The sequence below is a fragment of the Schistocerca piceifrons genome, chromosome 6 (assembly GCF_021461385.2).
Source record: "Schistocerca piceifrons isolate TAMUIC-IGC-003096 chromosome 6, iqSchPice1.1, whole genome shotgun sequence".
In the NCBI taxonomy this organism is placed as follows: Eukaryota; Metazoa; Arthropoda; class Insecta; order Orthoptera; family Acrididae; genus Schistocerca; species Schistocerca piceifrons.
Genome location: NC_060143.1, coordinates 412,379,459 through 412,396,511, shown reverse-complemented (window position 1 = coordinate 412,396,511; position 17,053 = coordinate 412,379,459). Strand labels below are relative to the sequence as shown.

The following is a 17,053-nucleotide window of genomic DNA, read 5'->3' as shown; positions in this document are numbered from 1 at the left end:
CGTACTATCAGGAAGTTCCATGCGAAGGTCATGTAACAGAAGGCGACATAGGAGACTGGAGTAGTGTCCTTGGCAAGCTAATGAAGACGAAGCCAAGGCGGTGAAGGGTTCACAGCCACTGTGAAAGCTGCAGGTAGCGTGAAGTTAAGCAGCCAGAGAAAGAGCCGCAAGCAAACTCCAGGAGGTAACAGAAGAGGGATGCACCCCGTACCGGCGATCAAGTGAGTCAGGAAAGAAGGCATAGGATGGGTGCCCACGTGTGGCAGACAAATGGCATACATATCTGCTGAGGAAAATGTCACAGCAGTTGGATAGCGGTAGTTTGTGAGCTTCTGCATGCAGACACTCAACAGGCACCAGTGGCCAAACAGATGCCATGATGGTGGATAGTACTGAGACAGCGTAGGAGGGACGGACATGTGGATGCGTTCGAACGGACAAGGGACTGGTACAAATGGAGGGGGGTGGTTAGGTCTGCATTCATTGAAGTACCATTGAGGACACTTAGGACATTGAGGGACCTCATACAGTGGATGATCAAGAAAGTTTCCTACTGAGCATGAACCCCAGAAATCTCCTGGTTTCAACAAGCAACAGGCCCAAGGTGTAAAGATGGTGGGAGAAACCAATTGTGCCGCCGGAAATTCACACAAATGGTCTTGTCAGTGGGAAAACGAAAGCTACTGTTGAAGCTCTACGAGTAAATATGATCGAGACATTGCTGAAGGTGCCGCTCAGATAGGTCCGTGGAGAACTGCAACAGGTGGCAAAATCGTGAAGGGAGTCGAGATGCCCAGACGAAGACGGGCCATTATAGCGTTAAATGTGATAGCAAAGATGATGACACTGAAGATAGAACCCTTAGACACACACCTCAGTAAAGCTGTCTGACAAGGCACAACCCACACGTACCTTAAAAACTGGGCTTTTTAAAAATTCCTGAATGAAACAGGGCAGGCAGCCACGGGAGACCCATGTGTAGAGTGTACGGAGGATACAAGTGTTCCAACGGTGCCTTAGGCTTTCTCAAATCAAACACATGGCCAGAGTCTGGGATTTCTGCAGAAAACCCTTCATGGCATGAGTGGACCAAGTGAGGAGATTGTCAACTGCAGAATGTCGTGCTTGAAATCAACACAGTGCAGTGGTTGGTAAATTGTGAGACTCAAGCCACCATACCAGCTGGGCATGAAAAATACATTCCTTCACCTTGCAAACACAGCTGGTGAGAGAAATGGGGCAGCAGCTAGAAGAAAGGTGTCCTTGCTGGACTTAGGTATGGGTACAACAGTGGCTTCGTGCCAGTGCCTGGGAAATGTGCCCTCTGCCCTGATGCGGTTGTACATATTAAGCAAAAAGTGCTTGCCCGGAAAAGAAAGGTATGAATGTGAACAGCATTTGCCCCTGGGGCAGAGGATCAGGATGAAGTGAGAACATAATCTAGGTCCCTCGCAGTAAAGGCGGCATTGTAGCACTCATGATTCTGAGAGGAGAAGGGTATCGCCTGGGGCGGCTCCGCTCGTTTCCGATTGAGGAAGGCAGCATGATAATGAGAGGAGCTCGAAATCTCTGAAAAATGGCAGCACAAGGTATTAGAAAAAGCAATAGGGTCCGTGATATCACCTGCTACTGTGAGGCCAGAAATTGGGGAATGGATCCTGGTCCCAGAGAACTGTTGGAGGTTGGCCCATACGAAGGCAGAGTGAGGGGAACTGTTAAAAGAACTAGTGAAATACACCTAGCTTTTTTGCTATCCCAAAGAACGCGAAGACACTGTGCACATGGCTGTTTACGATTGGAGTTTGCCATTGTAGGATAACAGTTGAAAACACAGAGACTACATATCTGTGTGCGACTTGCATCACAGCATGCCTCTGTACACTAAGGAACCGGGACATGTGTTGTTGAGGAAGTGCAAGGAACGGAATGTCCCGGAGTGATAACGCCAACGTTTGTAAGGTATTCCACCTGGTCATCACATTTGGGGAAATGATCATCAACGTTTGCCAGGGAGGAGTAAAGCCTCTGGTTGGCCTTAGTAGGCTGCCATTTGGGTGTGCAGGGTGGTGGGGTAGGAATCACAAACAGATAGCACACGGGAAATGGTCGATTGAGTGTGTCAGAGAGAACAGACCACTTGAGATGATGAGCAGTGCAGAAGGATAGGTGCAAATGGGAACAGGTGTGCATGGAGTCTGAAAGGAATGTGGGTGCTCCTGTGATAAGGCAGAGGAGGTTAAGTTGATTGAGAAAGTCAGACAAGAGGGTACTTTGAGGACAAGAGGAGGAGGGGGGGGGGGTGAGGAAGGTCAAAACAGACCGGGAAGAAATGTGAGAGCTCAGAACGGTCGTGAGGGTGCAATTTTGCTTCCTAAAGGCAGAGAACAAGTGGCCGCTGTGATTGTAAGAGCAGCCATAAATCCTCTTTGTTGGATGAGGGCCACGAACATTCCATTGGAGTCGTGATGAGGAGGCAATGAAGGCGTATGCCAGCCTTCGAAGACAGTTACAGGGCACAGAGACAGGAGGATCCTGCTCCATGAGGTCTATAGAAGCATCAGCATTCTTCTGCTGTCAGCCTAAGGAGTCAAGGGCAGAAAATCGGTTGGCGGTGCGCATCGGCGACGCAGAGGTCGGCCAGGTGAGGCTATCACATGGTGACACCGCCAAAGAGTTCAAGATGGGGAAAGGAAAACTGTTTGCCTTTAACTTCTTCGAAACTTTCCAGTTAGCAGAGGAAGACTCAGATGTTGGTTGGCTGGAGGGACATAGGAACTCTTCACGGCAGTATTTCTTCTGTCCTTTCTGGCCTGCCGGTTGTGTAGCTGATGGCTTTGTCCCGTGAGGCGAGAGTGTTGTGGCATGTTGCACAGCTAGAGGACAAGATGTGAACACTACCATGATGCTGGCCGATTTCACAACTGCAGTGCTAAATCTGAGGTTGCATGGCCATTTCCTCCATGGAATGAGTTAGCAAGAACAGTATTGTAGATGCCAGATGGTAGACTGCAGGGTTTCCGACCATCCAACAACTTGCAAGCGACTGGGTAAGGTACTTTTTCCTTCACCCAGATCTTGAGCACAGCCTGCTCATTGAGATACAAGGGACACTCGTGGGAGGCGGTGGCTTTAGTTGCCATTGCAGCTGATACAGCGGCGAGAAGGAGGTGGGCAATTGCCCTCGTGAGTGTCCCTACCACAGGTTACACATTTGACCAGGTGTCAACAGGACAGTCAAGTGTGGTTGAAACAATGACACTGGTAGAAGCATATCGTGTTCAGAATGTGCGGTTGGACTGTGATAACTTAATGGCCTGCTTTGATCTTACACGGAAGCACCACTCTACCAAAAGTGAGAAAGGGAGTGCATGTGAGCACTAAGAAGCCATCTACCTCTCTCATCACCCGATGGACGACGATGTCACCCTGATCAGCGAGGTATGTTTCAATTTTGCCTCTGTCAGATTATCAGGCACCCTAGTGTAGATAACACCATGGGAAGAATTTGGCTTTTGATGGACCTGGACATGAACAGGATAGCCATAGAGGAATGAAGCTACAAGCAGTTGTTGCACCTGAGAATCACAAGTAGTCTCCAGAAGCAAAGTGTCATTGAGTCAATGAGAGCACGATTTCACAGGGCCAGCAATTGCATCAACATCTTTCTGAATAATAAACCAATTTACCACTGCAAAGTACTGGCTGTCTGCAATACATGAAACCACGAGGAACCTTGGTGCAGTTGGAAGGGTCTTTGAATTGTCAGCCTCATTCAGTTTACGTTTCGTAGCCACTGACCGAAAATCGTTGGTTCATTGTGAGAAAATCGTCAGGATTGTCCATGTCTCTGATGGCACACTCCTTCCAACTGGGGGGCCCCTTTAGAAGAGGGTGCACCCGGTTTAGGCGATTGTTCAAACCTCAGGTGACACCGTCCGAACACTTGACAGAGGGACCAATCTGCAATTCGGGAAAATAACAGCTCAGGCTATCACCCTTCCTGGGCCTAGCCTTTACCAGGGGTACATGTGAACCCTATCCGTCGATCCGGAGCTGGAAATTGTGTGTTACCCAGTCACCTGTTACACGTCAGATGCGTGGGCTGGCCTTCAGGAGCACACAGGGAGGAGGAAGAAAAAGAGAAATCTCAAATGCAAAAGCTGAGGAAGGTTAGGAGAAGATGAACGTAGAAAGGAAAAAGTAACATGGGAGAATATTCTGATACTGACTACCGAAAATGCAGAATACATTTCCAGAAACAGTCCAGACATGTTCCCGGGGGGAAGGGAAAAATAACATCAAGAGCGCACACACACACACACACACACACACACACACACACACACACACACACACCATGGAAGTGAAAAGATACCGCAAAGGCTGGGGCCCTGTGGTAACGAAGCACGAACCTACCAGAGAGCAGCGAGCCCTCTGGGGCGATGTTAGGAGTGTCCGTTATGATGGCCCCTAATGTCTTTTCAAGAAATGGAAGAAGCCCATGATTAAGAAAATTATGACGTTTCCTCCTTGGCTTCGATCATGTGCCCATTCGGAACGAAAAGGAATTTAGCTTTCAGATCTCTTTTATGCCACTCACAATGTTTCCTGAAATATGGGAAAATAGATTGAAAAAACATACAGTCAGCATCATCAGTAGATGACTGGTAGTGCCTTTTTATCTATACGTTTTCTGTTTGTAGTTTCGGCTTTTAACAGCACCATATGAGAAAAAGAAAAACAAGGTACTATCACACATCGCACAACAGGAAGAAATAGAATCATCCATGTCGCCTAGGTGCCAACCTCCCAAAATACCTTTTTGAGAGTGAAAAGAGAAATGGGCCCCTTCCAGTGCCTGAAACAATTTAGATATGTTAGCTGTATTTCGTACACAGCTATTCAGCCATAAAATACACCAAATTTAAACCAGGCAGCAACTAAATTTTTCACAGCAAACTTTCCAAAATATGAACAGTGTCTTACTTTAAAGTTATCACAATAATTAAAAGAGCCAGTTCATTATCGAGCCGTGGTATCTTATTTTGAGATAAGTAAAAATCAAATTTTTTACCGAATAGTTTCCTCAAAAGTGAATGAGGATGACTGCATAGCCAAGGAAATGCGCACATCCCAGAACAGGTTTATTTAAATTTTTTTAAGCGGAAAATAGTCTTATCATTGTCATCCCACTGCGAACCAAGTTGCTTCCACTATGTTTCTATGTAATCCACCGATGCTGGTTTCTTCTGCACCATATCAAAAGTATCATCATCATCATCATCATCATCATCATCATCATCACGTAGCATATTGCATTTATTATCGACTCAGTATGAACAACACCTACATTGTGGAAGAAGTGTACTAAGCAATAGTAACGCATTATTACAAACACTGTCTTTAATGAAAAATAGATATGAAGTAGTTATGTGAAAGATACTGAAATATTAAAGCAGAGCTCTGGTTCTACAACTTACAAACAAAAGCATTTCTCATAAAAACATCCTTTTGATAAGGTTATAAGTTTTCAATAGTTGATGAGCAACATGAAAACTGCACTTAATACTTAATGTCTTAAACATAACATTAACTGTATAGTTTTTATACATACTTCAGGGAGTGAATTAATATAGTTGGATGGATAAAAATCTACTCACCAAGCAGCGGCAGGAGAGAGCACACACACACACACACACACACACACACACACACACACACACACACACACACACACACAGGTTTTTATAAGCAAGCTTTTGGAGCCAGCAGCTCCTCCTCCTGGGAGAAGGGTTGAAGAGGAATGAAGAGGGGTGACAAAAAGGACTGGAGAGGTTCAGGGGAAGGAGTAGTGTTCGCACACATCACCCAGTCAGGGGAGACTTACCAGACGGGATGAGCAGGAAAGAGATTGTTGGCAAGTGTCCTATAATCGCTTGGTGAGTAGATTGTTTTTATCTATCCAATTACACTATACTGTCAGAGTGAATTAATATTTTCAAAATTTATTTGGCACACTTTGTTGGCGACCTACCTTTGATACACTGAAAGAAATAGAGTGCAGAAGATAAGGGAAACTGGTGTGAGGTGGAGGTAAGAGTTACATACACTGTGATGACACACTGTTTATGACTTTCAGATGGACGTACCTTGCCCTGCATCCTGTACACTGTAGCCATTCCAAAATCAGATATTTTTAAATTATCATGTTCATCCAGCAGCAGATTCTCTGGCTTTAGGTCTCGATGTGTCACTCCACGGCTGTGGAGATATTCCTGCAGTTCAAGTAATGTCCCTGTATAAAATCATAGGCACCAACTACAAACAATGGTGAAATATGCAATACAGGTTTTTTGTAAGGTGGGGAGGGGGAGGAGATCTAACAAGAATCTAAAAGAAATTTTATTTTCACAGGTAAACAAACATTATGAAATACAATAAGTAACAACATGAGATCCACAAATGAAACTCAGTGAAGGTAATGGCAATAAGGACTGTGATAGGTAGAAATCCTGATCAGCAACATGCGTTTTTATTTTCAACTTCTTTTGGGGAGGGGAGTCAGACTAATCTGGTGTGAGAACCAATGTACAATAATAATGGAGAACACTATTACCTTACACTTTGGGTTCAGCAATTTTGTTTTTAGGGTAATTTAACAATATGGTGAATTTATTATCATATATGATAACTCTTCATAGTTATATTGACTGAAACTGTGTCCACACTGAAAAATCTTGTGGGTCATTCAGGAAATTTATTGTAGAAGAAAGGATGAAATATTAGGGTCTTCAGAACTATTAAGAAGGTCATTTACATAACACAAGCTTGTAATGTACAAGGATGGCAAAGGCAATCAGCCATGGGCCTTCAGAGGAATCATCCCAGTAACTCCTACTACACTATACAATACTAAAAAAGGGGCCAACCAAAACACAAAGTGTACCATATTGTAAGAACTAAAGTTTGTATAATAATGAAAGAAACTGGTGTTGTTGTTGTGGTCCTCAGTCCCGAGACTGGTTTGATGCAGCTCTCCATGCTACTCTATCCTGTGCAAGCTTTTTCATCTCCCAGTACCTACTGCAACCTACATCCTTCTGAATCTGCTTAGTGTTTTCATCTCTTGGTCTCCCTCTACGATTTTTACCCTCCACGCTGCCCACCAATACTAAATTGGTGATCCCTTGATGCCTCAGAACATGTCCTACCAACCGATTCCGCCTTCTGGTCAAGTTGTGCCACAAACGCCTCTTCTCCCCAATCCTATTCAATACTTCCTCATTAGTTATGAGATCTACCCATCTAATCTTCAGCATTCTTCTGTAGCACCACATTTCGAAAGCTTCTATTCTCTTCTTGTCCAAACTATTTATCGTCCATGTTTCACTTCTATACATGGCTACACTCCATACAAATACTTTCAGAAATGGCTTCCTGACACTTAAATCTATACTCGATGTTAACACATTTTTCTTCTTCAGAAACGCTTTCCTTGCCATTGCCAGTCTACATTTTATATCCTCTCTACTTCGACCATCATCAGTCATTTTGCTCCCCAAATAGCAAAACTCCTTTACTACTTTAAGTGTCTCATTTCCTAATCTAATTCCCTCAGCATCACCCGTCTTAATTCGACTACATTCCATTATCCTTGTTTTGCTTTTGTTGATGTTCATCTTATATCCTCCTTTCAAGACACTGTCCATTCCATTCAACTGCTCTTCCAAGTCCTTTGCTGTCTCTGACAGAACTACAATGTCATCTGCGAACCTCAAAGTTTTTTATTTCTTCTCCATGAATTTTAATACCTACTCCGAATTTTTCTTTTGTTTCCTTTACTGCTTGCTCAATATACAGATTGAACAAAACTGAAAGAAACTTGTACACAATGTAAAAACAAACTGTATGAAAAATTTTCTAGATACAGTTCTATATTGTGACTTGTCCGACCTTTTCAATTTTCCGACAATGCTGTGCTCCAAACACACTTTCTCAGAAATGTCTTCCTAAAATTAAGGTCAATGTTTGATAATAAGAGACTTCTTTTCACCAGGAATGCCAACTTTTTTTCCTCCGGTGATCTGCTTTTCACGTTGCCTTTTTTATGTCCATTATGTGTTATTTTGCTTCGAAGACTGTACAATTCCTTTCCTTTGTGTAATTCATGGTCTCAATTTTTATGTTTTACCAGTCCTCCTCCATCACATCAATTAGATTTTTCTAAGACTTGTTTGCACCATTCTGCACAATACGGGGCATTATCTATGGCGACAAATCTTTTATCTTTCAAAAAACCTTGCTTCTACTATTAAGGACAATGTCAGAACTTCCTCTGGTGCCTTTACCATTCCCGAAGCCGAACTTCTCATACAATCGAACTTCAACTTTTTTTTTTTTAAAAAAAGCCCCTTCTTCTGTACACTGTCCTTGTTAACAAATTTGATGCATGAGCTGTTCATCAGAGTGTATGCTAGTTTTTGCACTATTTGCCCTCGCTATCTTTGGGACTGTGTGGACAATATTTACCCAAAAACCTGGTGGTACTTCGTCAGTATCATTTTCTACACACAAACTTGAGTAGTCACTTCCCCATTGCCAAATTCTGAAAGAAATTGGTCTAAATCTTCATGTTTGATCACACAACTTTCAAAGCTCTGATGACTTCTAGGCTAATACTGGATCTCTTATAATTTTCATACTGACTCCCATTTCTTGTTCTATCATTATCATATAGTGTCTCCATTCGGCACCCACTTTCTACAGACCTTTGTACTCTTCCCAGACACTGAGTTATCTGTGTCCATAATTTCAGATAACATTATTGGAAAGAGTGATCTTTCATTAAGATAAAATTAGTGAAAAAAGTCTATCACACTATCATTTATTACAAATGTGAGCAATTTTAGCCTCTAATAATTGGCCATCATCCGATACAGCACCATCTGGCTGACAGCAACGACGCTTTAACAGTTGTGCTGACCCAGTTGATTTTGCAACTGGAGTCAGCACAGCTGTTCGAATCACTACCACCACCACCACCACCCAGATCGAGTACCACCTGAAGATGGCCTACAACTAGAGGCCAAAACCACTCATTTCTTTAATAAATGACAGTGGGATGGAGACTATTTTTACCAACTTTTCTTTTCTGTATGTATAACAAACAATGGCAACAATCTTGAGAAATGACTATTATGGATTTGTAAATATTTGTATGCATAATTCCAAAATTTTAATAATTTTATATTATAGTTGATTTGTTTAGCTTTCCACTGACCCCAAGTTGAATAAAACTAATTAACAAATAAAAAGATTTAACAGTCCTTTACTTTTTGCCCACCTTTCCTACTGACATCAATTTGTGAAATGAACCAATTTCCAAAATTACAAGCTAAGAAGCAAAAATATTTTAATCCCTTTTCATTATTTACTTTCTTCCATTAATTTTTCAGAAACTTCCGTGACATGAGGGCAACACAATTATTTTGGGCGATTTTTAAATGAGCCCATGTCTAGACTGAGTAATGCAGTAGCTTTTTCATCTTTTTCTCCCCTTCCTACCACATTTGGACCCCTGACACTAAGTGCCTGTTCATAGTCAGTCACTAAACTCATAAATGCAAAAAGAACTTACCACACCTGCTATTAGCTGCTTGAAATATTTCTGTGCTTCCCAAGCATTCATTCCGTGGTCTGGTTCTACAGGAAAGATAAACATTATTAGAATTAAGCACTTGAGCGTATTCTATACATTCAAATTCAGGTAACAGATGGTATCCCACATGAAACCAGTACACCTCTTTTACCAGTTAATCATCTCTAGTTAAATTGCGTGTGAAGTGGCAACACTGTCTCTAGAGTTGGGTACACTGCATTTTATCTGAATGTTGAATGAGTATGTGTTTGTGCTTAAGTGTGAGAGGTTCATGTTATCAAGTTGTTGCTGAAATGGGGCCATTTGTAGTAGAACAGCAATCTGATATTGTTGAGGGTTACATAAAGACAGGCTCCATGAAGACATGTCAAGAAATGCTTCAAGCAAAGTAACCTGGTAGGAAACACCCCACAACCAGCACTATTCAAGATCTGTACAAGAAATGTACGGCTGTCGGGATTGTTCAGACTGTGCAGAGGAATAGGGGACCGACAGTGAGGACTCCTAAAACTGCAGACAGAATTCCTGTGGACGTTTCGAGAAGTGCCCAGAAGTTGGTGATAAGGTTATCAGGCAGCTTGGTGTACCTCTTACATTGCGTAATAAAAGATATGAAATTATAAGTATATTGTGCAAATGTCAGGCAAGAGTAGACATGTGAGGGTGGTGCAGGTGGGGTGGGGGTGTGCATGAGCGAGACAGAGAGCATGCTAGCTTTATTTCATGTCCCAAGAATTGCAGGTACTGGTCGCAGTGCAACCCTAATATTCTGTATGAAGAATCTCTCCTCTCAGAGAAGACACATGTTTGATGTGCACTGTGTGGCATGCATACTATTGGCCCCATATTTTTCCAATTACCCCTTAACAATGCCTGATATCTAGATATCTTTGAATCCATGTGCAATTAACAAATGCAGAGCAGCTTTTTGCAGTATTCCATGAAGATATAGTAACTGCTCACACATACCAACCACAGTACGGCCCACAACATGTTCCCTGTAGTCAAAACTTGTCAGCAGAGGCCTCTGGCCCCACGGCCCAATTATGTGAGTTTTACTTATGGGGTAGACTAAAAAGCAAATTATGCGCCGACAATCTTCGCACAATAGATGATTGTAATTGGAACATTACTATAGAAATTAACAACATGTCTGCAGAATTACTGTGTGTGTGTAATTACTTTAATCTTTGATCTTGGGTGTGAGGTGTACCAGTTTTATGTGGAACATCTTTTACCAATACAGATCGAAATTTCGAAATTATAGAAGCAATCAGTCATCATTTCCATTCTAGCTTTATTAAAGCAGATTCAGAATTTTAATTAGCTACTAGCCAAAATTTAGGTATCTACTTTAACAAAGCTAGAAATGGAACGACTGACTGTTGCTCTACCATTTTGAGATTCTTATCTCAGTCATCGACCGGATTAAACTTTCCTAATGGAAGGTTATTTGACAAATTCAAATATTGACACGTAAACATTTACAAAACCTTACACTTATAATTTGTTAATTTTATAATAAAATGTTACACAACTTACAATAGCGTGTTACAAATGGTTTGCCCAGTCATTAGCACTCCCACTGCTACAAATGTGCTCTCTACATCCCGTGGTAAGGGTGACTTTAGTTACGGCTTTATTACTTGTCATCCAATTTTTCAAAAACAATTTGGTGAATTTCTTTTGATATCTTACAGTCATATTTTCACTAAATAAAGAACTGAATTTCATTACCCGTCATACAAACTGCACTGCATCAAATTAAACACAGTTTCTACACGCAGCCAATAAAAAATAATTCCCAGAATTCCCATACAAAAGAACACTTTTTCATGGGTAAAGTGCATTTTGTGAGAGTCAAGTGACCATATACTGTACTTCGGCATTGTAAAATATAAATCCTTTGAATGGTAAAGGTTTTATACAGTGGCATAGAACTTCCCAGCTCTTTATTTGATAAGAGCTGATGTGCAGCACCATGTACACCATACATTTTTGTATTAAGAAAGTATAAATACCAATTCCACCTATCAGAGCACAGTAGCTTCTAAAGCACTGAAAAAAAGGAAAATATTGTATTGCATTGATGGCGGGGAGACTCGACTTGGCTAAGTTTGGCTGCCAATTTGCAAGTCTTTCCAGCTAACGTCACATTGGACGACCTGCATATCTATGGTGAAATGGGGACAACACAATACCAAGTCCCATAGTAGAGAAAATTTCTGACCCAACTGCTAATCAAACCCAGGCCCACTGCATGGCAGCCTAATGCACTCATCACTCAGCTAATGTATGAGACTTTCTGCAAATAATAGCATGCAGTACGTTACATATGTTGTATGATAAATACCGAACTTTTTTTATTAAGTGAGATATTTACGTAAATCGTTCGCAGCAGTGAGGTCAGCAGCTCAGGACACACATGCAGGAAAATCCAAGCAGCGCGTGTACACAAATCGACAGCACCGAAAGGGTTAGTAATATATAATTACATTTCACAATGTACGACTTAATGGCTTTTGTAAAAAGACACTCTTTTAGTACAAGTAATGTCCAACAATTCCTTATTTCTTGTTCCACATAGATGGGCATGTGACTGTTCCACACACACATTCTCTTAGGCATGCTTCATTGTTCAAGAGTATGCAGAGATTAGATATCTATACCACCTCAAATTCCACGTGTTGTATACACACACATGAAACTAGGAAACTTTGTATAGGCGCAGCTTCGTTGTAATGCCAGAGGACTATAAGGATTAATGCAAGTTTCAACTGTCTGGAGCACAAACTGGTGATTCTAAGCTCCGTTTCCTGAGTGCGTGCAACATAAAGCAGACAAACCAATGTCACGATATTAGAAGTACCTATTTGTGCGAATGTATTTACCATGTATATTATTATAATCAATGAAATATTTGTGAAGAATACTTCTGCTGAATGTGACAAATTTAATACCACAAATTAATATTTCTCACTTGACTACAAAAGAATCTGTACATTTGTGTCTGATACAATGACAACTGACACTTTATTACTATGCACACAAGTAATTGTGTTCCAAAAACTATTCAGTGATAGTTAATCATTATTACGGAATAGAAGTGATATTTATTTTTATGTAATAATTATTAGAGATTCCTATTCTGTTTAAATTAATAAAGTATTTTTCCCTGAGCGTCAGATGCACAGATCCTTTGAAGAGTTGGCGAGACCTTTAGAGAGTTTCAAGGAGAAATATCAGCACCAAAAGACAAATCCAGCAGTGAATACAATGAAGATATTGTTTTAGCACCAGGAGTTTAAAGTGGTGGTGCTTCACGTATTACTGTTTCAGATACTGCGACTAAAACGTCTGTTGCGTGTTCCCATTTACCACCATACAGATGCATTTGATGTATAAACACTGCCAACAGCATTTGAAGAAACACTTTGCCAGTGAAAAAAGACTGTCATAAGGAACAGATTTAAGAAAATATTCTCTTATTTTAGTCTCTGTCCTCCTCTAGTAATCAGTCAGGCTTTGGGAACAGGAGTGACAAAAGTAGCACAGAAAAATGTCAAGGGTGCAGCCTTTTGCAAACAGAAGTACCAGTACGTTTAAACTAGTTGTAGACATTGATAAGATATTGAAAAATAAATATTGCGAGATTCATTGTCTACTAAATACTGTCCGAATAGGCTGCATACTAAATCCTACCAAACAGGTGATGAATAGGTAGTTCCTTTCTGGGGCAACACAATTATGCAGAAACCCCAATTATTGCGGCCTCAGAAAGACGTTCTGTTTGTGCAGTTCCAGTTGGATTAAAACTTGACTTCATCAAGTACGAAGGGAAAAGTGACACTATATTGGAAGGCTTTGATTACTTTAACACTGGACGGTGCCGGTAAATATGACACTGCCAACTGCACTATTTGCCGTGTGTATAACTTACATGGTCTCTTAGTTCACATCAGTTGAGTTACTTAGCTGTCTCTACTCAGTCTTCAGGAACAATCCGGTCTTTTGGAGTTTTAAGTGAGAGCCATCACCAGTCAGATTTAGAATGAAGAAAGCAGGTCGGAACTCTATTGATAAATTTATTCAATTTGTCATTACTAAACGATAGCCCATGTATGCTAAAATAATATGCTTATGAAACATTTACTTACTGATATTTTACAATTAAATTGTTTCTATATTTAACTTGCTAAATAAACAAATATTGTAAATTACTGAGTCATGCACACCGATTCCACAAATGTCTGCCTTCAGTACTAATTTGCCATAATACGAGTTTCTAAAAAACCCAAACAAAAACTTTTGAATAGTGTAATGAGATCGACAGGAAGTGCAAAATGGCTAAGCAGGGATGGCTAGAGGACAAATTTAAGGATGTAGAGGCTTATCTCACTAGGGGTAAGATAGATACTGCCTACAGGAAAATTAAAGAGACCTTTGGAGAAGAGTGAACCACTTGTATGAATATCAAGAGCTCAGATGGAAACCCAGTTCTGAGCAAAGAAGGGAAAGCAGATAGGTGGAAGGAGTATACAAAGGGTCTATACAAGGGCGACGTACTTGACGACAATACTCTGGAAATGGAAGAGAATGTAGATGAAGATGAAATGGGAGATATAATACTGCGTGAAGAGTTTGACAGAGCACTGAAAGACCTGAGTCAAAACAAGGCTCCGGGAGTAGACAACATTCTTTTAGAACTGCTGACAGCCTTGGGAGAACCAGTCCTGACAAAAAACTACCACCTGGTGAGCAAGATGTACAAGACAGGCGAAATACCCTCAGACTTCAAGAAGAATATAATAATTCCAATCCCAAAGAAAGCAGGTGTTGACAGATATGAAAATTACTGAACAATCAGTTTAATAAGCCACAGCTGCAAAATACTAACGCGAATTCCTTACAGACGAATGGAAAAACTAGTAGATGCCAACCTTGGGAAAGATTAGTTTGGATTCCGTAGAAATATTGGAACACGTGAGGCAATACTGACCTTACGACTTATCTTAGAAGAAAGATTAAGGAAAGGCAAACCTACGTTTCTAGCATTTGTAGACTTAGAAAAAGCTTTTGACAATGTTGACTGAAATACTCTTTCAAAATCTGAAGGTGGCAAGGGTAAAATACAGAGAGCGAAAGGCTATTTACAATTTGTACAGAAACCAGATGGCAGTTATAAAAGTCGACGGGCATGAAAGGGAAGCAGTGGTTGGGAAGGGAATAAGACAGGGTTGTAGCCTCTCCCCGATGTTGTTCAATCTGTATATTGAGCAAGCAGTAAAGGAAACAAAAGAAAAATTTGGAGTAGGTCTTAAAATCCATGGAGAAGAAATAAAAACTTTGAGGTTCACCGATGACATTGTAATTCTGTCAGAGACAGCAAAGGACTTGGAAGAGCAGTTGAATGGAATGGATAGTGTCTTGAAAGGAGGATGTAAGATGAACTTCAACAAAAGCAAAACGAGGATAATGGAATGTAGTCGAATTACCGTATTTACTCTAATCTAAGCCGCACCTGAAAAATGAGACTCTCAATTCGAGGGGAGAGAAAGGTTTTAGGCCGCACCTCCAAATCTAAACAAAGTTGGTCCATTGTAATATGAGACACAATTTAGGTCGAATGAATGACGATACAGCTACAGTAGTTTGGTTCGAGACGTAGGCTTAGCAGTTAAACTTTACCAGGTAGCCATTGCTTTGTGTCAGGCACTCCGTCCGTATTTAAATGGGTACCCTTCCTTTTTCACGTACTTCGTCTGGTTTGAATTGATTGCTTATTTTTCTCTGATCTGATAAGTGCCGCTCTATTTGTTATAGGTGTTTACGTCACTCTAAGATGAAGATGTATTACTGTACTGTGTCATGCATTGTTTGTCGCATTCTGATAATGAGTGTTTACGGTCTGTCGCTGCTCGCGACACGGCTTGCTTTTGTGCGTGCTACCGCAGCTTACAATTTAAAAAAAAAAATAAATAAATAAATAAATAAAAAACCAAAGAGAGAGAGAGAGAGAGAGAGAGAGAGAGAGAGAGAGAGAGAGAGAGAGAGAGAGGAATCGTGTCATTAGCGAAACAATGGCAAGAGACTGCTATTTGTTGTTACTTACACTGCTGTTTTCTTTGATAATGATCAACAAGAACCAAATAATAGACTGCGTATGATAGAAGATGTTCTGAACAAGAATTTAGCGAAAAAATTCATCCGTTTGGAAATCTTTGCAGGCGCCTCTGTAGTACATTACATTCTGCACAGAAATTAGAGTCATCTTAGAGTTAAAAATCTAGTCAATTGCAGTGCTTCATTTCTGACCATCACTATTACGCGTAAGAATAATATGAATATAAACATGACATGATATGTATATTCTTCTGCGTTTGCTGTTGAATCACTCTAGTTTTGTAGTTTATTAGGCAGACGGAATTTAAATGAGATAGCAGCAAACACGAAAGAATACGTGGAAAATGTTTATATTCGTATTATTCTTATGGTGAAGAGAATACTGCATGTGATTCACAATTCATTAAAGTTCCTATTAGCAACCATCTCTTCTCACAGGTAGGAAAAAATTCAGAACGTAGAGTTGGCCATATTGACAAACATCCGTAACAGTCTTGCCAGTCGGATTTTCATAGTACATTGAAACGCTGCAACATTCAAAGATGAACAATACGGAATTTGTATTTACTTCGATGGATAATGTATGAAAATGCAGTGGTCGAAACTCGGGGCGGAGGAAGAAAAGCTATTCTTCCACTTTTTTTTTTTTAATTTATTTACTGACGCAGAGGTTTTGGCGCAAGTATTTATCTTTGCGCCTGCAAAGCATGCCTGTGTAGCGCTACATATATTCGACGGCAGAAGTTATTTGTGGCGGCACCTACCAACATTTTTCAGAACTTCCGCTTACTTTGCACTCGATTCTAAGCCGCAGGTGGTTTTTGGATTACAAAAACCGGAAAAAAGTGCAGCTTCGATTCGAGTAAATACGGTACGTCGGGTGATGCTGAGGGAATTAGATTAGAAAATGACACACTTAAAGTAGTAAAGGAGATTTGCTATTTGGGGAGCAAAATAACTGATAATGGTCTAAGTAGAGAGGATATAAAATGTAGACTGGCAATGGCAAGGAAAGCGTTTCTGAAGAAGAGAAACGTGTTAACATCGAGTATAGATTTAAGTGTCAGGAAGTCATTTCTGAAAGTATTTGTATGGAGTGTAGCCATGTATGGAAGTGAAACATGGACGATAAATAGTTTGGACAAGAAGAGAATAGAAGCTTTTGAAATGTGTTGCTACAGAAGAATGCTGAAGATTAGATGGGTAGATCACATAACTAATGAGGAAGTATTGAATAGCATTGGGGAGAAGAGAAGTTTGTGGCACAACTTG

At 40.7% G+C, this 17,053-nt stretch overlaps 1 protein-coding gene across 1 annotated transcript in view; it reads right to left on the bottom strand.

Moving 5' to 3' along the window:
* The window catches only part of LOC124802440 (serine/threonine-protein kinase grp), a 91,156-nt gene that overhangs the window by 49,449 nt on the left and 24,654 nt on the right, over positions 1 to 17,053 (bottom strand). The window contains exons 5-6 of the mRNA XM_047263224.1: positions 9,638 to 9,702; positions 6,150 to 6,275 (exon numbers count right to left, since the gene is read on the bottom strand). Coding sequence (XP_047119180.1) covers positions 6,150 to 6,275; positions 9,638 to 9,702 — 191 coding nt within the window. The remainder of the gene's footprint in view (positions 1 to 6,149; positions 6,276 to 9,637; positions 9,703 to 17,053) is intronic.